Raw genomic sequence first — 24,441 nt, 5'->3', positions numbered from 1 at the left:
TGTTGATCATTTTCTGTGCCACTTGTAATTGATCTCATGCTGGAAGAAAGTATCTTCATAGTCTTTCCATTAAGGTTATAAAGTATTGTATAGGATAAAGTAAAAATGTGGGAGTGTAAGTCACCCCAAAGAACTTTCAAAATTAACTGTATTACATAATTTCTCTCAGAGAAAACAGGAGCTGAAATTAGGTACCTAAGAGCTAAGCTTGGAATAAGGTCATGAGATATCCTTCTTGTCGCATATTCACCCTTATAAAACCAATATGCTGAGAGGCATCTTTAGTCTTCCTTTCATGGATGTGTGTCAATGGAAAGTTACAAGCATAAGGCATTTGACAAAAAAAAAAAAAAAAAAAAAAAACACACAAAAAAACCCCCACCAACCAAACTCTACTGAATTAAGTAAGTCATAAGAAGAAACGTTTGCTTTCTATTCAGTTTTGTACTTCACTTCTGTACTCTGACAATCTTCACCTGGAATACTGAAAAGCTGCCTAGCCAGAAAGAAGGGAGGACCAAGTGTGTAAATTTTTAGTCATTAGTTCAGCTAGAGTAAAAAAACATGTGTGGGCTCTTACTCCTTTCCCAATTCAGAACTAAAACATGTCAGTTTGTAACAATTGTTAGGGAAGTTACTTTGGTTTAAGTTGCAATTGCAACAACTGAACAGGTAATTGTAGTAGCTTAGATTTCTGTCCAGCATGCACGCTCTCAGCAACACCAAATGAGTGGGGAGGAAACAAACTGTTAGATGTTGGCACTTCAGGACGCTACTGAGGCTGCTTGGGTTCCTTAACTATACAGATCTATAACTTAACACTCATTTTACAACTTCAAATAATTATAAATTAAAAGGAGATTGTAATATACTACCATATATGACTGTTAGACAGGGAATCGCATGAAAACTGCCATATAACTTTTGTAATTTCCTGTAGACAAAGGAAAGCAAAGCACTGTGCAACATATGTGCTACATATAAACTATATACAGACTATATATATATAAAACATATAAACTATATTTCAATCTTTATATAAGGCTATGTAAGCTGCATGTCAAGATGAATCGCGTGCCCCAATTGCTGCTAAGATCAGTGAGAAGAGACCAGTTAGCTCCCCTAAGCATTACACCTGTATTTTCCCTGTGTATGCACACTCCTTGTGCATCCCTGCTGCACATCACTGCTGTCCTTTCTGGTGTCTGGATGACTTTTTCTTTCACCTGGTAACCCAGGAATCCTACTGCCATTTGCTGTCCCCATGACAAAGAGCAGGAGCACATCCACTTTGAGGAGTTTTGGCCCAGATCCACTCTCATAGGGATCAACTGAGAGCCCAACCCAACAGTGGTTTTACTATCAGCTACCTATATAAATGAGAAACACTTTGTTTGGTGGGGTTTTTTTGCCTCAGCCTGAGAGACAGATGGTTAATAAAGGAATGACTTCCTTTCTGAAGCTGCCAAGCATCACCTAACATTTAGAGTTCCGCCATATGTGCTGTACTTCCAGCTTTTGTACATCAAGAACCGTGCCACACAGAAAGGTATATTCAGTGACCACTGATGTGCTGCTGCTTTAGAGCTGCACATCATTTTGTCTAATGTTATAAAGATCAAAATACCCTGTGACAATCAAAACTGTTATTTTTTGCCTAATTTCCAAACCATAAAAATTTTACTCTGCTGCATTCAACAAACCTGCACAGGCCACAGCAAAACCTTGATATAAAGAATTAACATGTCTGGCTTTTAATTTTCTTTTAGGAGAATTCAGGCAACACTTAGGCCTATGAGAATGCTTGTACTTATTCCTCCTGACACCCAAAACCAAATAAAATCCTTCACAATTCCTAAGGAGGACTCTGACTTTCATTGCTTCCATGTGGGGCAACATTTATCTACCATCTCCTTTGACAGAAAACATGTGTTCACTTGGTGGCTAAGATAATTTTTCAATATAAGATGCATGTAATTAAAACCACTTAAAGATATTTTTGGTTAACATCTTAATTTTTTAAAATAGAAGAGCAAACATTTTTGAAAAGTTACAACAAAATTACTTTTAAGAACATGTTATTGCTGCTATTGCAGGAGACAAGGAATGTCACGTTTTATTTGAGAGTTAGGCAGGCAAAAAGATTATCTTGTATTCTTCTCTTAACAGCTACTAGGTGGATTTTGTCAACATGCAGACTTCTGACTACGCTAATGCTGCAGATGCAATTGCAAGTCTTATGAAAAATTTTTGTAAGTCAGTCAATGGATTTGGAAAGGCTAAAAAAGCATGACAGGACTGCAGAGCCAAGTATATCATCACCATATCATTTATTTCTGAAAACTTTAAATGTATTTTCATGCTGGCACTAGGCCACAGCCATCCCAAAAAAAAATGTGCACTGTACGCACAATCATCATGTGCTGGTATTGGTAGAACATTTAAAAAAAAAAAAACAAACACCTACTGAAAAAATTAAAAGGGAAAAAAGGAGCATTTACCAAGTTCTAAAAAAGAAAGGGAATTAATTGTTTACAATGCATTTATTAAAGGTGAATATTAAAGGCAGACAATTGCAATTACTATTGTGCAGAAATATTAACCAGGTGAATAAGCCTTCACCTTGGGCAGACAACCACTAAGAGTTCTGCACCTCATTTCAGGAACACAAGGAAGGGCTGGCATGCTTTTCCAACAAGGGAGGAATTTTTTTAATTTTTATGTGTTATTTTGTTATTTATTAACAAAAAAAAAATCTGTTTCTAGAGCTAGTGGGCCTAAGTTTCAACGCAAAGAGGAGAAATTGAAAGTAATACTGGGAAGAAAGTTCAAACTGAACAAGAAATTAAGATGATCATTAACATGTAGCCTAAATTGCTGGTCTCTCACATTCTGTATCATCTGCAAACCAGGATTAGATGAACTTCTAGAAATATACATACATATACACACATACAACAATTTGCATTTGACCACATGAAGAATCAGGAATCACTGGTTGTTACTTTATGATCTATATGACAAATGACATCAGGCTAGATGGATGTAAAGATCCCTTTTGGCCTTAAATTCTGGGAAAGAACATGAGGAATATTGAGTGAGAAGCACTTATTTAGCAGTGTTTCGTAGCTACAAATCTACAGTTTGGTCTATGGGTAGGTTTTGTGCTAAAAGGATACTAAGCCAAAGCTCAAAATCCATGTGATGAGGCTACACAGATGAACAGAACTACTGCAACAACTACTTTTAACATTATTTCATAATATTTTTATGTTCTGCACACCATGTATTTTTCTTTACATTACTTAAAAATGAAGACTGAGAAAGGGATACCTTTTCTTGCCATAAGACAGTGTAACACCAAGGTTACTCCACTGCTCTATGCTAATTACACCAAGCTAATTCTTCAGTCAGTCTAGTGAATAGGTATTTATACTCGTAGGAACATTGTCCGTAAGTCTTTTGGGTAATGTGATTTAACGGTCACTTTTAGCTTCAGATTAGAACAGTACATAGTGATGCACTGTGCAGGACTCACGTGGGGAAGGGTAAGAGAGTGTGCATGAGAGTGAGTGAATGGCTCAGGTACACGTCCGTGTCCACATCTGAGGTGGAGACTTAATACTCTTGGAGTAATCGCTCCCCTCACTTCTGTCCAAACAGCAAATTCACTCTGGACTAGGGAGCTTTTCCCTGAAGAAAACATTAGTTGCTAGAGAGACTTTGCATTCAGACAAAACTGAACAATCCAAAGAAGAAAGACTCCCTTAAAATAAACAGCCTACAGCTGGTGTTCTCTGAAGAGGAGGGAAGAATGGTAGAGTAAGCTTTGAGCCTAAGTCTTCCCTACTCCTGAAAAGCACAGATTCCTGTAACCACATATAATTGTCATACGCTACCTTTTTTAAGTGTTTTGTGGATACTTCTAAAAGCAACAGGAATGCTCATCTGGCCATAACACAAATTATAGAATCACAGAATGGTTTGGGTTGGAAGGGACCTTAAAGATCATCTAGCTCCAAGCCCCTGCCATGGGCAGGGACACCTTCCACCAGACCAGGTTGCTCGGAGCCCCGTCCAGCCTGGCCTTGGACACTTCCAGGGATGGGGCATCCACAGCTTCTCTGGGCAACCTGTGCCAGCATCTCACCACCCCCACAGTGAAGAATTTCTTCCTTATACCTAATCTAAATCTACTCTCTTTCAACTTAAGGCCATTTCCCCTTGTCCTATCACTACATACCCTTGTAAAAAATTCCTCTCCAGCTTTCCTGTAGGCCCCCTTTAGGTACTGGAAGGCTGCTACAAGGTGTCCCCCATGCCTTTGAGTGCAAGCATCCAGCCAATTCTTTATCCATCAAGTGCCACATCTGTCAAGTGCATGTTTCTTCAGTTTAGAGATCATCACTGTCACGCAGGACAGTGCCAAATGCTTTGCACAAGTGCAGGTATATGACGTCAGTTGCTCTTCCCTTACCCACCAGTGCCATAAACCTGTTGTAGAAGGCCACCAAACTTGTCAAGTTCAATTTGCCCTTAGTGAAGCCTTGCTGGCTGTCACCAATCACCTCCTTATTTTCCATGCGCCTCAGCACAGTTTCCAGGAGGATCTGCTCCATGACCTTGCTGGGCACAGAGATGAGACTGACTGGCCTGTAGTTCTCTGGGTCTTCCTTTTTTCCCTTTTTAAAAATGGGGTTATGTTTCCTCTTTTCCAGTCAATGGGAACTTCACTGGACTGCCACGACTTCTCAGATAGGATAGATAGTGGTTTAGCCACTTCATCCACCATTTCCCTCAAGATCCGCTGATACATCTCATCAGATTCCATGGACTTGTGAGCTTTCAGGTTCCTTAGGGACCTGATCTCATACAGCGGAAGGTTCTTAATTCTCTCAGTGCCTGCCTTTGCCTTCCACAACTTGGGCAGTGGCTGGGACACTCGTCGGTGAAGACCAAGGTGAAAGAATCATTCAGTACCTCAGCCTTCTCTGTATCCTGGGTAACCAGGGCTCCAGTTTTCTTCAAGAGAGGGCCCACATTTCCCCTAATCTTTATCACCAACAAACCTATAGAAGTTTTTCTTGTTGCCCTTGATGTCCCTGGCCAGATTTAATTCTATCAGGGCTTTAGCTTTCATTACCTGATCCCTGACTGCTCAGACAATTTCTCTGTATTCCTCCTAGGCTACCTGTCCTTGCTTCCACTCTCCGCAGACTTCCTTTCTGTGTTTGAACTTGTCCAGGATCTCCTTCAGATTCCTGAAAAGGCTGAAGTCTGCTCTCCTGAAGTCCAGGGTAGCAAACTTGCTGTGTGCCCTCCTTGCTGTGCTAAGGGTCTTGAACTCCACCATTTCATGGTCTCTGCAGCCAAGGCTGCCCTTGAGCTTCACATTCCCCACCAGCCCCATCTTGCTGGTGAGAACAAGGTCGACACAGCACTTCTCCTCGTTGGCTCCTCTGTCACTTAGAAAAGGAAAGCTATCATCAACACATTGCAGGAACCTCCGGTATTGCTTATGCTCTGCTGTGTTGTCCCTCCAAGGTGATTCAAGTACCCCATGATGACTAGAGCTTGTGAATGTGAGGCTGCTCCCATTCACCTATAAAGGGTCTCATCTGCTCAGTCTTCCTGGTTGGGTGGCCTGTAGCAGACCCCCACTACAGTGTCACCTGGCCCTGCCCTCCCTTTAATCCTGACCTATAAGCTCTCATCAGCTCCTCACCCAGCCCCAGGTGAAGCTCCATGCACTCCAGCTGGTCACTGACATAGAGAGCGACAACTCTTTCCTCCTCTCCCATCTGTCCTTCCTGAAGAGCCTGTGTACTTCCATTGCAACAATCCAGTCATAAACAGCCTTCCCACTTTTAATCTCAGTGTTTCACAGAACAAGAAAACTACTTTCTGCCAAATTTCTGTGGTACGCTTAAAGCATGCAAGAAAACATGTGAGAAAATAAAAAAGGTACATTATTCCTCAGAGAGCTTTTAAGCTTCTTTCAAACTTCCCACATGGCCTCTTTGTGTAAAGCAGTAGTTATTATCCTGCCTCAAATCTATTCTTATTTAATCACAGGTTCAACTTTGAAATACTCCTGCACTGCTGCTCCAGTGTGCATAATTCTTTACGGCAGATCTACAATCTCGCTTTTTAGGTACCACGCTGATTTTACTTGGTTGACAAGTGACCTACTGGGAAACATCTATGCATGCTTAATCAGAGAGATGTTTGAGGCATACAAATGACCGTGGGAGTGATATCTTTTTCCCTTTATTAGATATGCTGTTAGCTATACTGACCAAATCTAAGAACACAAACTATATTCAACCTCATAAACCACCTAGATCTGAGACAAATACATATTGCACAGATGTTTAATGTTCGTGATGTTACTTTGAACTTTAATAGATCATTTCCACTTCTATAAACATCTTCTCAGAGACAATCTACTTTCAAAGAAATCTTCACTATCAAAATTCAAATTTTTATTATCCCTGCAGCTGATTCATCATCCTTAAAAGTAAATCACAGAAGGAAACAGTCACTTATCTTGACATGCAGCACTTCAAATCTACAAATGTGAAAGCAGTAACAAAGAATAGTCTTCTTACGTGTTTGCTCTTTATATCCTTTGTTTGTTGCTACACATACAAAGACAAGCACTTGCGAGGCTCTCTAGAGCTCTGCAACAGGGAAATACCTGCACAAATTTGGCCTCCTATGCCATGAACAAGAAGGTACACACCAAGAAAGGGAGCTCAGCGAGGACCAGAGATGGACAGCATCACAGGTGATTAACTTTTATCCCAAAGTGGCAAGTAATTTGAAAAAGTTCTGTTTGACAGGCTTCCTGCCTCTACTTGCCCAACACTTGGCCTCTTTTTAAAGATTTTTTGTTGTTGTTAAAAATTGCCAAAGGCAAGTGCCTTTCCCCACACCCACACTGTCAGTTTTTAAAGGCTGCACCAGGTATTCTGCAGCCCTGCTACAGCCTGTATTGTCAGCCTAAATCCAGTCACATCATCTTGCCTGTGTATGATAGCCAAACATCTTGGCTGGGGAAGATTAACGTAACCCACGTGCTTCCATGTCTCAGGGCAAACCACATAAGCATTCCTCAGTGAGCTGTAAAAACTGGTCTTGTCCAAACGCCCTTGTGCTCCCATCAGCTGGTGAAACCTCAGGATGGGAACAGCCAGCAGACTGAGAGGAGCAGGGACTCACCCATTGCAAATGCCACTGTGGTTAGTTAGTGCAAACATGGCTGTTGATTTATCCTGTGAACAGCAGTACAGATTTTGCTGCTTTGGCTCTGCCTCTGTTCAAATAGTTTCCAATGTTACACCCAAATATCACAGCAGTCCCTGGTATACACTTAACTGATGCAAACAATGGCTTAGACAAGATACTTTAGGGATGAGGTACAGCACCCCTCTGCTTGAGGGCAGCCACCAAACCCTCTGCATTGGGGTAACTGTGCCTTTGAGCACAGGGAAGTGTCAGCATCAGGCCATCAGTCAACAAACCACAGAACAGTCAGGGTCAGAAGGCACCTCTGGAGATCATCTAGTCCAACCCCCTGCTAAAGCAGGTTGCACAGGATCACATCCAGGTGGGTTTTGGATGCCTCCAGAGAAGGAGACCCCACAGCCTCCCTGGGCAGCCTGTGCCAGGGCTCTGGCACCCTCCCAGTACAGAAGTTCTTCCTCATATTCAGGTGGAACTGCCTGTGTTGCAGTTTGTGCCCGTTGCCCCTTGTCCTGTCGCTGGGCACCACTGACAAGAGCCTGGCCCCATCCTCTTGGCACTCGCCCTTCAGACATCTGCAGGCATTGGTAAGGTCCCCTCTCAGTTTTCTCCAAGCTAAACAGGCCCAGATTGCTCAGGCTTCCCTCCTAAGTTGCTTAATCACCTTTGCATCCCTCCATTAGACCCTCTCCAGTAGTTCCCAGTCTCTCTTGAACTGGGCAGCCCAGAACTGGCCACCCCAGAACTGGACACAGCACCCCAGACACAACCTCACCGGGGCAGAGGGGCAGGATCACCTTCCTTGACCTGCTGGCCATGCTCCTCCTAATGCACCCCAGGGTCCCACTGGCCTTGGCCACCAGGGCACACTGCTGGCCCATGGGCACCTTGCTGCCCACCAGCACTCCCAGGCCCTTCTCCACAGATGGAGGTGAGGGAAGAAGAAATGTATGTATCATTAAGGATACAGAAAGAGGAGCCCTGCTGACTTCAGCTTGAGAAATACTAGATCATGACAAACATCCTTTGAGACACAGCAATCAGTAGCTGTGGAAGGCACAGGCAGGACCAAGCAACAGAACTAAACAAACGTGGAAAACAAATGCCCATTTCCAGTTGCACATCTTAACAGAGAAAGGGAAGGCAAAGACGACTTACATCTGCCTATTCCTTGAAATGGTGGTGGCTTGGTTTGGTTTTTTTTGAGGGAGATTAAATAGACATTTATATGTGTGTACTGTAAAATATATAGATGAACAATTTCTTTTCAGAGAAGTCTTTTAGATCAGTAGTCAGCAGAAAATGGCCAATCAAGACAAGGATAGTATCTTGCAGTTTGCACATATCTTCATTTTAGCATAGATATTTCAAGTGGATGTACATATAACTTTTTCATGTTGGATTTTTACTACTTCATTAGCTTGCATAAGCTGCTTGTTCTCACTTATTCAGGGCTGCAATCAGTAGAAACACCTGGAGTAAACATTACAAAAAGAAATTTGTTTTCAAATGCCAACATATGCAGGATAAAACTCAAATATTCAGGAGGCAAAAACAACAAAAAAATCAGTCTTCCCTTATATGGTTGTTTGAGAAAAGTTTATTCTATTTTAGAACAGAATGAATATTTCTGAGTGGGAGGACAATACACCTGCAGCAAACAAAAGACCTTTCATTTTCACATGCAAAACATGCAGACAAAAATGAACTAGTTTTCCCAACGCTCAGATGAAGACAGATAACGTTAATCTCATTTAGTAACATCACACAGGAGAGGGAAGAGCTGAAGGCTCTGGATCAAATTTAGTTTTCAGTCAGAGTTCTACAGTTCCCAAGTTTATTATACAGAGTTTATTATTTAAGCAGGGGGTTGTCATCACAGCACCTACAAGACAAGTCAGAACCCAGACAGTCATGTGAACTGCTGTGCAAACACATAGTGACCTCTAACCATGAAGCCTCTACTGACACATCACATGTCAAGATCAGTATCGGTTCTCTGCTAAGGTCTGGGGGAAGCGAGCACAAGCGGCAGGCTCCAGGCTTTGCCAGCAGCTGGTGGGAAACAGGAAAACATTACAGCTGCTAGGAAGTACCCAGAGCTCTACAAAATCTCAGAAGCCATTAGATTTCCCACACTCATATATAAATATATATGTTTTTTTATATATAAAACACTTATCACCATATTGATAAAAATTCTTTGGAACCACTCTTGATGGCAGAGGTAAGAACAGGAGTCAGTCTGTTAGTACCTCAGCACTTTGTTTCCAATCAATTAAAAAAAAAAAAGCCACAAGCAGGGCATCTTGTCTTGATAGAGGTAGGGACAGCCTGGCCTCAGCCCAGCACTGCCCTGCTAAGGCAGGTTTTCCTTGGCAAGCAGGGACAAACCATACAGGACAGAGAAGGCAACCAAGCCACCTGCTCCCATCCACACCGCTCCTGGTGTCTGGTCTGCCTTGCCCCAGGGCAAGAAGGTGATGCTGCCTCTGCCTCATTTGGAATGAGGGATAACACTAAGTAAATCATGCTTTTTCCAGTCATTCAACTCAGAGGCCAGCAAAACTATCTGCTTCCAGTCAAGCATTACAACAAGGTGGGAAAGGGGGGGCGGGGAGGGGCGGCAGGGAAAGGAAGAAAACACGAAAAAAGATGCCTTCTGCCACTTCCTGGCAGGATAATGATATTTGCCTTGCTGATCACAGGGTCTGCCTTTCCAGTCTTCAGCCTATGGAGAAGCTCTATTAGGGGGATGATTAGAATTAAGTAGACATGTATGAACAGTCATGATTAGGCAAATGCAGTAATCCTGGTGAAAGCAGGCCAGTGATAGCAGGAGAGCCCATCACTGTCATGCTACTTGAGATGGAATATATTTTGCTATAGACTCAAATCACAGTTCTACCGAACTCAGAGGGATGCCTAAAGGTCCAAGGAAAATTAGCCAGCTGTCTAAAGAGCTTCATGTAAAGCCTAGGAGTAAGAATCAGAGTACAAGTATCTACTGAACAAACAAAACCAACCTAGCAGTGTTACTTTCAAACACCGCAAAGCTGATCCACATGTCCACAGCTGGACAAGAAGTCACAGACAAGGAGCAGAATGTAGGTCTTAACGTTAGGTTTGTTACTTTTTTTCTGATTATAGGATCTCTCTCTCATGTACCTGAATAGCAGTCTTCCCCTCCATCAGTAACAAGGTGGATTGCAGGTGAGCAATCACAATAAACTTTTCCATCAAAGACAAGTTGTCTCTCAGGCTTTATATTTCTTCTAGATACTTGCTTGCCTGGACTGCCAACTTGACTGATTTTCTTTTTAAACCTGAGAAAGGTAAGCAAGTGATGACTCTAGTACTGGAAGACTTGGAATATGTAACATCTTGAAGGGAACAATCTAATGTGAAGTCAAGAGGAGCTGAGCTTGTCTTGAGTAACAGTAGCATCACTATACTTGCAACACATCGACACTTCTATGTGTCTATTTATATATATAGCTATAAATTATATATATGTACACACATGTATAATGTGTGTACAGCTAAATCAGAACAGATTTAAGCAACTGGTTGACTTCCATGCAAGAATATCAACTGGAACAAACCCTGTTGTAACTTTAGTACATACCCAATCATTAACACATCAAGGGAACATCCTGTCCTTTAAAGACAGGAGAACTTCATCATAGGTTATAAAGTGATCAGAATTTCACGCAGGAATTGGACTAAAATTGCTCCCTCTGTCCCCCCTCTTCACCCCCAAAAAAGCAAAGGCTAAGTAATAACTCGAAAAGTTTGGTGCAGTAACTAATACAAACCAAATTAAACAAAAAAGTGATGCTCTGTTTGCTTTACTCTTCCCTTTCCTTCCTTAAGGAGAGAAGTGCGGTAAGAAAAACTTTCTGCAGAAAACATGCAAAACCAATTACTTCTGCTGGGGCAAGCAACTGCTGACTACCTTGACGTTTTAAATTACCAGCTATGTACAGTGTGCTATTTCAGTAGGAAAGTGATTTAATAAAAAAACAAGACATTTAAGCATTTTAGTCCACAATTTGAAATATACTTCAAATACTTCAGATTGGTCCTATTGCTGATGTGATTGCAGAAGAAAAGAGATACTAGTTTGCCCCTTGACAATACTCGGAAAAAACAAACAAACAGAAAACCAGCACAGCAGATAAGCTTGTTTTTCTTTCTACCCTCTAGACTTTTGTTCCTCTGGTACCTCAAGCAATCCAACAACGGATACATGCCTAATGGATGAGATATACAAAACCTGAGAGCTCACAGCATTGTGTGCACATTAGTGATCATAATGATAAAAACCATAATGGAGTATTGTACTAATAGCCACAACTGGAAAAATAATGTGATGGGAAATTATAGCATCTATGCCTTATCAGCAGAGGAGTGGCAGTCTGCTCTATTCAATCCATGCACAGCTCTGCCAGAGAGCAAAAGGAAACAGTGTCCCCATTCTCTCTTTCTGAATAGCAATGTTGTGTTATTGTGTAAGTGTTGGGAAGAGACAATCCTTCATGAGACCACAGCACTTCTATGGTTATAAAGAGTGAAGACTTGCAGACAGAAATATTATAGGATCGAGAAATCTGCATGTTGATCTAAATTCTGCCTACGTATCAGTAGCACTGCACTTCAAAGATCTCTTTGTAATACATGCAGCAGGCTGAGACAGCACGAGTTGTTTAGACAGAAGGGCTAGAGCTTGGAGCAAGAGCTGTGGCAAAAATAGTTTTCACACTTGTGACGGACATCCCTCTTTCTGTTTTGCTCATATCACTGCAGTGCCTGTTAGTTACCTCAGATCATTTACATAAAAGCAAGAAGCCAGAGAAAAATTATATGTTGGTTCATCAAGAACAAAACAAAGACAGTCAAATATTTCTCCAGTTGTATTTCCACTTATCCTAGTATAATATACTGATCTACCGTACATAGACTCCATCCAAAGTCTTCAGTAAAAAAGATACTTTTTTACTGTGATTTTCAATAACTTTAATTTGGCTGTTTACAAAACACAGTTGATCTTGAGGACTGCAATGATCATTTCCAAAGACATCAATGCCAGGCTGTCCATGAGGTAGAGATGGAGGCCTTGGGTTTCGGTCACGCTGAATTCCTGGGCTGTAACAGGTTTATAGTTATTGCCTCTTGCAATTACTGGGACTGATTCTTACTTCCTCCCCCACTGCCATCAGTGAAAGCAAGGGTAATATTATTTCCTATTAATTCACAGGAAAACTTAAGGGTAAATAATTTTTCCAGTGCACTCAAATGTCACTGTAGTGAAGATCATGCAAATGGCAGACAAAAGGCAGACAAGATAGGCTGATTTGCTTAAACAGGACAAAGCTGAATGAACTATTCAAGACAATCAAATACAAGTGGTAAAAATGGACTGATGATTCCACCTGAATACAGTTTGACACAAGAACCCAATGTCACCACAGCAAGTTTCCTTATGCCAGGTCCTAAGAATAGGTTATTAGCAAAGGTTGCATCTTCAACATCTATAATGGGCTCTATCTTTCGAAACAGCAGTAAGAGTCAATAACCATATTCTACCAAGAAGAAATGGAAGATCAGTGATGGCAGCAAGTGTCAGAAGGAACAAGGTGGAGAGCAAAGATGCATCTGGTAACCCAGTCTTCCTTCTGCCACTTAGATGTTACTGAAAAATGAAATTAAAATTCTCTCCATGTCCAGACAACAGGGAGACACACTGAAAACTCACCTGTAAACACCAGGTCAGCAGAGAACAGTTTTAATTAAGTCTATTATTTTATATACTTTTGCATGCTTGAGCAAACACTCCTTTCAAAGTGTGGAACAAAGCAATACTTATCCTGTAATTGGCCAGGCACAGTGTTTGCAATGGATTATATCTGTTTACCTGCCTGTGTGCTCACTTTGTCTTTTCCCAAAGACCATCAACATTAAAAGTTACTTGTAACAACCTGGGAGTTTTTAGAGTATTACATGTATTAAAAACTGAGCAAAACAAAAGCAATGCAAACAGCTGTTCCTGTAAGCAACAAAAAGAAGCTGTTTTATTGGCAATCCCCTGTATTTTCTCAATAGCCATCAGAAAAAAAAAAATCTATTATTTAAAAAAGGTAGCATTTCCATGAAGAAAAAGATAGAAAAGACAACTTAAAAACCGCTTACTCTTCAACGTAAAAAAAACCCAAATATCAAAACCAACTTTGTTGAAAAAAACTTGCAAGTTAAAAAAAAATAAATTACTCAATCCTATGTCTAAACTTAAAATTTCTCAAGAGTTTATGACATGCTGTTAGAAGTCTGAGCATCACTTATCCCAGAAATTATATTCTTACTGATATTACTGTAACTTTCCCACTGCCAAACAATCTTTACAAGGTTTTTGGTGTACCTGTACCTATTGCAAAATTAAAGGATCTAACATTTTCACTCCAAATAATCATTAGGCACAGAAAGCTACTACTACTTTTATTTCTCTGTTCATAAACCAGCAATACCTATTTACTATAATGATGATCTTTGCTATGTACTACACTTATGTTCACCAGCATTTAGTACTTAACTGACCAGATGCTTGTTTTTCCAGTCATGCAGTTGTACAACATGGTAATGAAAGCCACTTATATGATTGTAACGGTGATACAGGAGTACTAGAATCTGTAATACATTAAATACTTTTCTAGTTGCAAGTGCTTGCATGGCCATACTGTATACTATTAAAAGGCATTTAAAGAATGATGCAGTCATCAGGCACAGTCAGCATGGGTTCACAAAGGGGAAGTCCTGCTTAACTAGTTTGCTGTCTTTCTACACTAAGGTCACCTGCCTAGTGAACGAAGGGAAGGTGGCAGATGTCGTTTTTCTAGATTTTAGTAAGGCTTTCGATACTGCCCCTCACAGCATCTTTCTGGACAAGTTGTGCAGCCGTGGGATGAGCGGGTTCACAGTGCGCTGGGTGAAGAATCAGCTGCAGGACAGGGCTCAAAGGGTTGGGTTGTAGTGAAAGTGGCTACATCTGGCTGGCAACCGGTCAGTAGTGATGTTCCTTTGGGCTCAGTTCTAGGGCCACTTTTGTTCAATATGTTTACCAATTATCTGGGAGTTGCAGGAGTTGAATGCACCATCAGCAAGTCTGATGATGATACCAAACTGGGAGATGCTGTTGACTCTTGAGGGATGAGAGGCCTTGCAGAGGGATCTAGGTAGATAGGAGTATTAGGCAATCATCAATGGGATGAAAATGAACAAGCTGAAACGCTGGATTCTGCACTGGGATGGAGTAATGCTGGGCACATGTATAAATTGGGAGAGGAGTGGCTGGAGAGCAGCCCTGCAGAAAGGGATCTGGGGGTGCTGGTTCACAGCAGGCTCAGTGCGAGTCAGCTGTCTGCCCTGGCAGCCAGAGAGCAAGCCCCATCCTGGGGTGCATCGAACACAGTGTCACCAGCTGGTCCAGAGAGGGGATTATTCTGCTGTATTCAGCACTGGTGAAGCCTTGCCCTGAGTAATGTGTGCAGTTCTGGGCCCCACCATGTAAGAAGGGTGTGGAGGTCTTTGAATGTGTCCAAAGGAGATTAAAAAAAAGCTGGTGAAAGAGCTGGAAGCAATGTCCTGCAAGGAGCAGCTAAGGACTTTAGGCTTGTCTAGTTTTGAGAGAAGGAGGCTGAGGGGCGACCACATTGCTCTCTCTCTACAGGTCCCTGAGGAGGGGACACAGAGAGGGTAGTGCTGAGCTCTTCTCCCTGGTATCCAGTGACAGGATAGGCAGGAATGGGTCAAAGCTGCAGAGTAAATTTAAACTGGGCATTAGGAAGCATTTCTTTACTGAGAAGGTGGTGAAACACTGGAACAGGCTTCCTAGAGAGACTGTTGATTCCCCATGTCTGTCAGTATTCAAGAAACATTTGGACAACGTCCTGAATGACATGCATTAACTTTTGGTCAGCCTTGAAGTGGTCAGGCAGCTGGACTATATGATTGTTGTGGGTTCCTTCTTAGTGAAAGATTCTACTCTAAAGTTAAAAGGAAAAAAAAAAAATCACAAACAAAAAAAGACAGCCCAGAAAAAACAACTGCCACACCAAAAAAAAGACCAAAAAAACCAACTAACCAAAAACAACCCAACAAATCCAACCCAAATCCAAGCCACTGACAGGCAAAAGGCTAAGGGTGAATAACCTTCCTAAGGAACTAAGTGTATACTCAGCACTTCAGTACACTGCTGTAAAAACCTTTTATTTTTTTAAAAATAGGAAAACCAGAAAGTTTACCTGCTAGCATTTGTGTCAAGTACACAGCAACAGTATTCATTTCCACTTCAGCATCAACGCTTCAGGGTGAAACCCACTCAGCAGAAACACACGTGACTTCTGCAGCTGAAATTGTGCATTGTTTTTTTATGCATAATAAAAAAAGGAAAACTCACCAGGGTACAGAAGATACATTGGCATTGTGCTATTGTTGTCATCTGCTCCACGGGATATTCACCAAGACAGAGCTTGCAGGACACTAATGGGTCAAGTACCAAGTCCCAAGTAGGCCTATATCTTGCTGTAGTCATTGCAGAACAGTCTGAAAAACAGCACAAAACTCCATTATTTCCTTATATTGATAGTACATTTCTGCCACTGAAAATCTCCTTGTCAGCTGCTGCCTGTCAGCTCTACAGGAAAAAAGAAACAGCTATAAACAGCAATGGCTAATTTGACAATGTCAGCACTTGCAGCAGACTATATATCCTCTGCCTGACCTGATAAAACATGCATAAAGCAAGCAAAAGGAAAAAAAACACCACAGGCCACAATACACTGACAAAATATGAGAACAAGCAGGAAATATCCTTAGGTCAGAAGGTCAGACTTGTCTGACACTATACATGCAAAAATCTCATCCCCAATTCTTGTCGTTTTAACCACTAGTTACAAGCTTATACATTCCTTAACCCCCACAACTCCAGCTACCCAGGCAAGACCCACAAGGTCTTTCATGAACCAAGCACCTATTATTCCCCTTTTCCAGCCTGATAATATTGAAACTCACAGACCAAGATATTTTTGTTCCTAAAAGCATGAGAGATCGATCAGTTTGCCAAGTTATTTTTAGAAAGAACAATGAATATTCCGAGTACACTCAGAGTTTTAGCCTGCATTTTTCTTCCAAACCTTGCAATATGCTGAGAACACAGCTTTGCTGTAGCAACAACCAACTGGGGCAAGTAACTACAGAAAAAGGCTGTAATACCTATGTAACCCTCAAGACAGCAATAAGTTAGGACCACACAGAGCATCTTTATCCTAGGCTTCAGGGCCCAGACAGAGAGCTGTCAATTGACTAACTGGAAATAAAATAACTTCCCACATAACAAATGTATTCCTACAAAGAGGAAAGCTAATTTAAGTTACACAGATGGGGGGGGAAGAACCAAACGAAATCCACCACACACACCCCCCCCGACATCTTAAGGTAACTTATATAGTATGTCCAATCTTAATACCATATTTGCTAGCATTGTTTTGTCACTGACATGACCTTCAAAGTGTGTGAAATTCACATCCCAAGACTGCTGGGAGGTCCACATAATCTTACTTCCCTCCTCAAAAGTAGCTGGTTCCTTACCTTCCCCACAGTGGCAGTTACACTATTCCAACCACGGTTATGGTTGGTGGGGTGGTGGTGGTTGTTTCCCCTGCCCGCCCCACCCACTCCCCACCCCCCGGCCCTTTTTGTTCCCCCCCTTCTCCCTTCATTTGCACTTTCAGGAACTGCTTATATCCAAGTTTATTATCCATGAATTATTCCCAAAACCCTCAGAACTGCAACAAATAAATGCTTATTACACTAGGTTTAGGCAGATGCTCAACCGAAGCATACTTCTTGCCCCCAAAGACATCACACTGAGAGTTCAAAGAAGTGTTTGTGAAGTCTTTGATATTCAATTAATTGTGGACATGAATCCACCCAGGTCTCTAAATACTCTGAAACAAAGTGAAGATTTTATGTTAGCCCTCTGTTCAGTCTAACTCATTAGAAGATGCCCTTTATAATGTACATAAAGGACACCAAAAGTGCAGAGCCTAGTCATACTTATTTCTAGTGCAGCCGTCAGGCAGGAGAGGGGGAGAGAAAGATTAAACACCCTAATTTCCAGGGATGCTCTGGATCACTTCCTCTGAAAGCCCACACACAAACTCCCCACCGTTTCAAAGGAAACTGAGGCAACAGTTCCGTAGAATGGCACATGAATAATGACTCCATGTCACAAACCAGGACTTCTGCTGCACAGTCATTCTGAGACCTTAACGTGACAGTCTGACACAGCGATATGAATGAAACCCCAAAATCTTTAAGGCTAGACTGCTTCTTTACTGTCAATTACCCATACTTTTCCATTCAACACTGAGTATCAGCAAAAACAATTTTCTTCTTCCAGGCTTTGGTTTATGTGACATTTGCAGAGACTCATGAAGTATTTGAGAAGCAGCGATCAAACACACCTGAGCTATTTGCTGTCCTGCCCTGTTTATTTCACATCTGTTGCTTATGGCAGCAAGCAAATGAAACTAGCAGATGAACAATGAAGAAGGATAAATTTAAGTCAAGGACACACTTTAATACATGCGGCAGACAAATATCCTAGCAAGTTTCATGGAGAAGATGTAAGATCTGACACAAATCAGACTAAAAGCTTGCCAAACATTAATAAAGACAAATAAGAATAATCCAAACAAAAAAGAAATGTATGTATTTATTCAGTGTGGGTCAATAAGTTATGATAAAGGGGAAAATATTAACCTTTCAGTTAATAAAGCTTGCTGCCTAGGACTTTCAAAAGAGGCTCTTTTGCAGCACAGCTATACTGCAGTTAACACCTCATTGGGAAATATTTATCCTCTTTGTCTTCTGTAAGGCAAAAGTGAATCAAGGTGAAACTTCTTTCAAGCCGGCATCCAGCAGGCCAGCAGAAATTTGTTGCCCTACACAGCTGGCACATAATCCATGACGAACTCAGCCACAGAGATAACAGAAAGCAAAACCTGAATGAACCCTCAAGTGGTAACAGAGCTATTCCTCCTCACCCCTCCTTGCCAAACACCTTGTAATAATGAAATCTTACAGCCGTCATGGGGTGGGGGAAATATCCGTTGTTGCTGGTGGCATTAGCGCAACAATAAAGAAATTTGCCACCCAGCCTTAGAAAACATATACAAAAAGCTACCACATCCCACTGCAGCATCTCTACTGGGTGTCCCTGTAAAGGAACAAAGAACAAAGCCTTCCCAAAGCACAGACTAGACCCTGCTTCACGATCACCTGCTACACTGTTGCAATTAAGTAATAAGCTTCCATGATTACATATCATGAAGCTTAACAAAGCTTTTTAAAAAAAAAAAAAAAACGAAGCAAACTCACAAGATATGAGTGGAGGAGAAAAAAAAACCTCACACCTTCTGTCAAAAACAGGTGTAGACTCTTACTGTTCCATAGCTGTGGTCCCTTACAGCTTCAGATTGTACACTCATGCTTTCTAGTGATGTGCAATGCAATGTGACTGCGGTCACGTTGATGTAACAATATGTTAATATATTTAAAACATGACTATTATGCATTCTGGGAGATGGCTATGAAGGGGAAGGAATCTTTCATTATTTCTGCACAACAATTAATGAATTAAGTGAATACAAACTGGATTTCTGAACAGTAATCCCTCAGATTTTGGTCCACCTACACAGCCTACATTTTCAAGTGACAACAAATGGCTGACTATCTCTGGTAAGTCAAGAATAGAACAATTCTTTCTTTCCAGGCTTCAAGAAGTTGCAGAAGACAGTGAAACAGAAATACTGTGAAAACTTCTGTGAAAAACACTGTAATCAGGAAATAATGCAACCTTATTCCATGCAAGTCATTCAAGAAATCATAAAACAGCGTGAGTTTTCTTACTGCAGTCAAGTATTGCATGGCACTGCACAGTCGGGATACAGTTACATTGTCAACACTTTACAGATACACGACCAGTTTACGAGGAAAAAGGGACTAGAAAATATGGTTGAACAAGACAGTCATACACAGCACACTTTAACTGGTGGGTCTTTTTCACCAAGAAAGACTCAATATAGAGCTTTCAACAGAATCTAAATTTCAGCTTTAGGTCAGGAATGGGTTTAACTTCTAAATTAAGGGCTTCAGTTCCCTCTCCTACCAGAGAACTAGTTAATCAGCCACACTTAATTCATCTGCCTTAAGGAGTTATCTTAATCCAAATTCACTGACATGATTGAAAACAGCCCTCTTAAGTCAAAGGAAGGAATTTAAATGGGATTTAAAATTAGTTCTCATTCCTGTTGCCCCTTTTTGTCAAAGTGATGCTAGTTAAAATAATCCAGGCTACTAGATGAAATCAAACACATCTGTTATAGTGCAGTTTTAGTTTTGTATATATATTTATATAAGTATATGTGTGCATATGTCTGTGTATATATAAAAATAATACAGGCTACACTTCTTCCTACATAAAGTCAAACACATCTGTCACAGTACAATTTTCTATATTTTATATGAAGTATGTTTATATATTTAATGTTAATACATATAAATCTTAAAAATTTCTCCCATTTTTTTACTTATGTGGAAAAAACGCACATTTCTGAAGCGGAGTCATCTGCAAAGGCTACTACACTGCACTCTGGAACTGGCACTGCCTGCCACATGTATTAAGTGATTATTTTGACTTTGACCTAAGCAATTCTGAGCCTTCCTATGTAGCTACAGCCGTAGGTCACTGCCTGTGAATCACTAGCAATCTCCAAGACCCCAAGCCAGCAGGGGCTAGTTCACATGATCCAGGTTGGTGGCTGAGGGTGTTCAGCAACAGTCCTGAAGCTTGGATTATTTGTTTCCCCCTCTGTCAGAGTTTGAACTTGCATGCCATTTTTCTCTGTTCCTAGGCTCTTCCAAGAATCCTCAGAATTATATGGCTAAGGAAATATGAAAGAAGCCTGCATGACATAATTGACTAGTTAGCAACTATTTTGTTGGTGTTGCCAGTTTTTATTATGCAACTGTACCATAGACTGGTAAGAACATTCAAAAGTCCCCCACAACACAAATTAATGAATAAAAATTTACCCACTAGGTAGATTTTATGATTATAAAAGTTGACAGGCAGACTTAGTATCTCTCACTTATCAATCCCAGTTTACCAGGGAGGTAAGTAGAATAATTGTCTCTGCTAGATGTCAAGCAAACACACAGAAGACTGGATTTATATGTTTAGGTGTTTAGAGATTACTAACTTACAGAGCTTTGCTGCCTGCCTGACTTAAGTTCTTAAATCCTGCCAGATACCTACCTAACTCTTGAAGGCTCACTCATAAATCTGATCCACAATAACTGCATGAGTCCAGCAGATATCAGTTGTCCTTTGAATTCCAGGCAACCCCAACCAGTAAAGCCACGTTCTGTCTTCCACCAGTATAACATGCTGCTGTTTTTCAAGCATAACTCTTATCAACACATAAGAAACTTTAGCTTGTACAGAATATACTGCAGAAAGTATTGTCAACACATAGGTCAACCGTGAACTCTTCAGACCCGAACTTTAAGTCCTTACACCGGTTAACCATCAATGCCAAGACCACCATCTCTGTTCTTGTTTTCAAGCTATTCCACGGCTTCAGCCCAGAAGAGATAAAAACATGTAAAAGCTTAGAGTACTGTCAGCAACTTCAATCTTCTGGCCAGTATAGCACGTGGGAAACAGGCTGTTCCCTGAGTTGAAAAAGTTATTCCAGGGACTTCACCCCATGAATAGCCACTGTGTTTCTTTGCTTTACCTTCCTAACTGATAACCCCCCCATATTTTAAATATATATAAATATCTAATATAGATGCACATGTATGTATAATATTAAAATATATACACATATAAAGATTACATTCAAACATTCCAATGCCCAAAGAAAGAACAGCTGGTTTCTCACTAATAAAAGGTACTTAAACAATAGCACCAAGAGTGAAAGAAATCTACTGGACTACTTCTGGGACAAGTCACTGTTAGTGGGAGCTAAAAATCTTTTTGCTTAATACCTGGCTATCAATTTATCTTGTTTCTTTTCCTGAGAAATTAGAGTATCATATAAGAGGGGAAAAAACAGAATAATGTACTCAGCTTGGTTTGATTACGGCACAGACCACAAAATATTTTAAATATTAGAACAACAATGGAGAGCTTCCAGATCTAAGGATGTATGTAACAACACTGCCTATCAAATGTGGGTGGGTAAAGAGGAAAAGATACTAACTTCTAAAGAATACTACAAATAGACATGCTACAAATAGATAAGCTCATCTTCTCTCCATGCAGAAGAAACCTCAGAGGGCAAAATCCTTTCATGTATCCCCAGAAATACAGCTACTAAAAAATGTGACAGTGCCAATACTTTTCTGACCCTGCATTCTCCTGTGTGTGTCACCAGCTCTGGTGCAATTGTGGCTTCTCAAAGCACTGCCAACAGCAGTAACCTGAAATAAACCGGGTGTGGCTGCTTTTCAGACCCCATAGGCAAGGGTGAAAACATTTCAAAGAGGTAAAAAAAAAACAAAACAAACCAAAGACACCCACTTTGCTCCATCTGAAAGAAACTGCAGTCAGGCAGAAGGGAAAGCACTGGAAGATTTAAAGGCATGGAGGGAAAAAAAACAACCCAAAACATTTTATTAAAAAGAAAAAAGGGGTGAGAAGGAAGAAAGTAGAGAACACAGAAGAGACGGGGGGAAATGAGGAGAAAATAGGGCAAAAAGATCTTCTTCCTGGCTGTTGCCAGAAGTAGTATATTTTGTTGTACAATAACAACTGAAGCAGAATTCCACTGCATTGTGCCCCAAAAACACTTGTGTAATCTTTTGGGGCTATTGAACAAAAGGACAGAGATGTGGCAATACTACAGAATATTGCTCAGAATTCAAGTGCCTAATCAATGTTTGCTGTCCAAGCGACTGTATGAGCCCTGGTGCAGCAGAGCACCTCAGCCCAGAGCCGGGAGGTCCTTGCACCATCCTGCTTCTCTGGTGCCCCAGCCCCTCAGCACACCCCGGGCACCCTCAGCAGCCACAGACATGGCCTCACAGTAATGCGGAACAGCTAGGCCAAAACGATATGCATTTTAAAAGCATTCTCCCCTGTGCTGGGCAGGAAAATTCCACCCCCTTGTCATACTGGAGAAAAGCCCAGACACTGTAGCACAGGTGTATCACCTGCAAGAATGCAACATATTTTGGTCTGGAGAGAATAAGCCTGCCCATCTCCTTGGCTTCCTTTAAGTGATGAACCCATTTGATCCTCATTAAAAGCTCCCATGAACTTTAATGCCATTCCTGTTGAAAAACTCCCATAAACTCTACTGCAATGAATCCCTGCCTTCGAATACTAGGGCCAAGAGCAAGGTACCATCCATGAGTTTCTGTGGCAACCACTAAGCCCATGCAAAAGTGTGGAAAACCATGGGTTAAATTATCAACAGCTAAGAAATATTTAAGCTTTGTATTTTAGAGACAGGAATATCAGCTGCAAACAGAATCTAGGAATAAGAAAGATTTTCTCCATACTCACACTCCATTGTTCTCCTCCTCCCCAAGTTTCAACAAACCAGAACTAAGACTACATGACTGAAACAGTCACAAGACGCTGAGATCAAGCACAGATTAAAACAACCTGTTGGCATCATGACCAAAGGAAGAAGGGTAACTGAAAAAAATATCTCAAACTTTTCCTTTCTACTGACAGTTGAATGCAGAAAAAGCAATGTAATCTTTCTTGAAAGGAGTTGTGATATGAGTCACTATTTCAGCAAATGCTGGCAACTACCAGAAGATTTTCAGAGTGAAAGAGCAACATCCTGTTAACTTGGCTTTTTTTTTTGTTATCAGAAAACAGAATCAGTAACAAACTCAAACTCCTTTTCCTGGCTGGATGTTTTCAGCTTTTGCTTCTACTGGAAGCAAGCTGATGGTTACCAAGTTTTCAGATTTTACAGAGTATCCTGCTCCTTGTAGCCACCACCTTTAACACAATTCATGCTCAAAACCATGGGTACACACAGGGCTATGCAGCTAGCGTTCATCAGCCAAGGCAGGCAGCTCAACACGGTTAAGTCCTACTCCAAATCAATATGGCTAAGAAGACACCTTCACGTTTTCCAGCTACAGGCTCCTATTATCATCGTGGCTATAGATACCTGCTTTAGGGTATGCTGACTATTTTGGCCCAACTGCTGGCCATACCAACTAGAGCTGCACTACTGGCCACAGGAGCCACCCGCATTTAAACCACCGTAAGCCTTAGGCTGATTCCCACCCATACACCTTGCCCTCTCGCCGGCGCTAACTCTGCCAGATTCACCCTGGGCTCCTTTCATTGCGGGAGACTTGAACATCTGGAATAGGTCTTAAAGCAAGATAAAGATGTAGCTGACCTACAAGAGACTGGTCTTAACCAAAGCCAGTTGTAACCTGAGGACACACCTTGCGGCTGCAACAATCCCAGAACACTGTCCAGCACTGAAGTCCCTTGTGACGCTCATGTTCCAGCTAGTGAAGGCCACAATAATAACAAGGGCACAGACAATTCCACTGCTTTCTAAGGTAACATCTTGTTACTTTCCAGAAACTCACAAACCACCCAGTCAAAAATCAACTGCTTTGTTGTGCCTTTCCTCCCATCCCTTACATTTCCCCCTGTTTTTATTTTCTCTTTGCCAGCTCTTTCCCCCTCCACCCCTTTCCTTGTTTCCTCCTATTCTTTGCTCCTCTCTGCTTACAAGGAACTGATGAATTACCTCACTCTGCACTGTCTCCACAATAGCAATAAATCAGTAAGGAGCAGTTTGAAACTAACATACCACAAGATTTTTCCTTCTCCACAGCTGACTCTCCCAGAAAAGTAAAAGCTGTGTTTACACAAAGCCCAAACAACACTAAGCTTGAGCTCTGTAGGTTTCTTCTTTGGGGGGGGGGGGGGGGGGGGGGGGGGGGGGAGCCTTGGAAACTTAAAGCTAGAAATGACATTTAAAGGTTGCAAAATTACCAACAAAATGTGAGCATGAGCAAGGGAAGTAGAGCCCCAGTTCTGACCAAGACATCTGGAGAGACCAGCTGAGCAAGTCTCTTATT

At 41.3% G+C, this 24,441-nt stretch overlaps 1 protein-coding gene across 3 annotated transcripts in view; it reads right to left on the bottom strand.

Moving 5' to 3' along the window:
• RNF144A (ring finger protein 144A) overlaps window positions 1-24,441 on the bottom strand; it is a 67,464-nt gene that overhangs the window by 15,661 nt on the left and 27,362 nt on the right. For all 3 annotated transcript variants that reach the window (XM_056343385.1, XM_056343386.1, XM_056343384.1), the window contains one exon: window positions 15,701-15,846. In XM_056343385.1, coding sequence (XP_056199360.1) covers window positions 15,701-15,835 — 135 coding nt within the window. In that variant the 5' untranslated portion in view covers window positions 15,836-15,846. The remainder of the gene's footprint in view (window positions 1-15,700; window positions 15,847-24,441) is intronic.

The sequence above is a fragment of the Falco biarmicus genome, chromosome 6, assembly GCF_023638135.1.
Source record: "Falco biarmicus isolate bFalBia1 chromosome 6, bFalBia1.pri, whole genome shotgun sequence".
NCBI classification, from domain to species: domain Eukaryota; kingdom Metazoa; phylum Chordata; class Aves; order Falconiformes; family Falconidae; genus Falco; species Falco biarmicus.
This window is presented reverse-complemented; position numbering and strand designations above follow the sequence as displayed.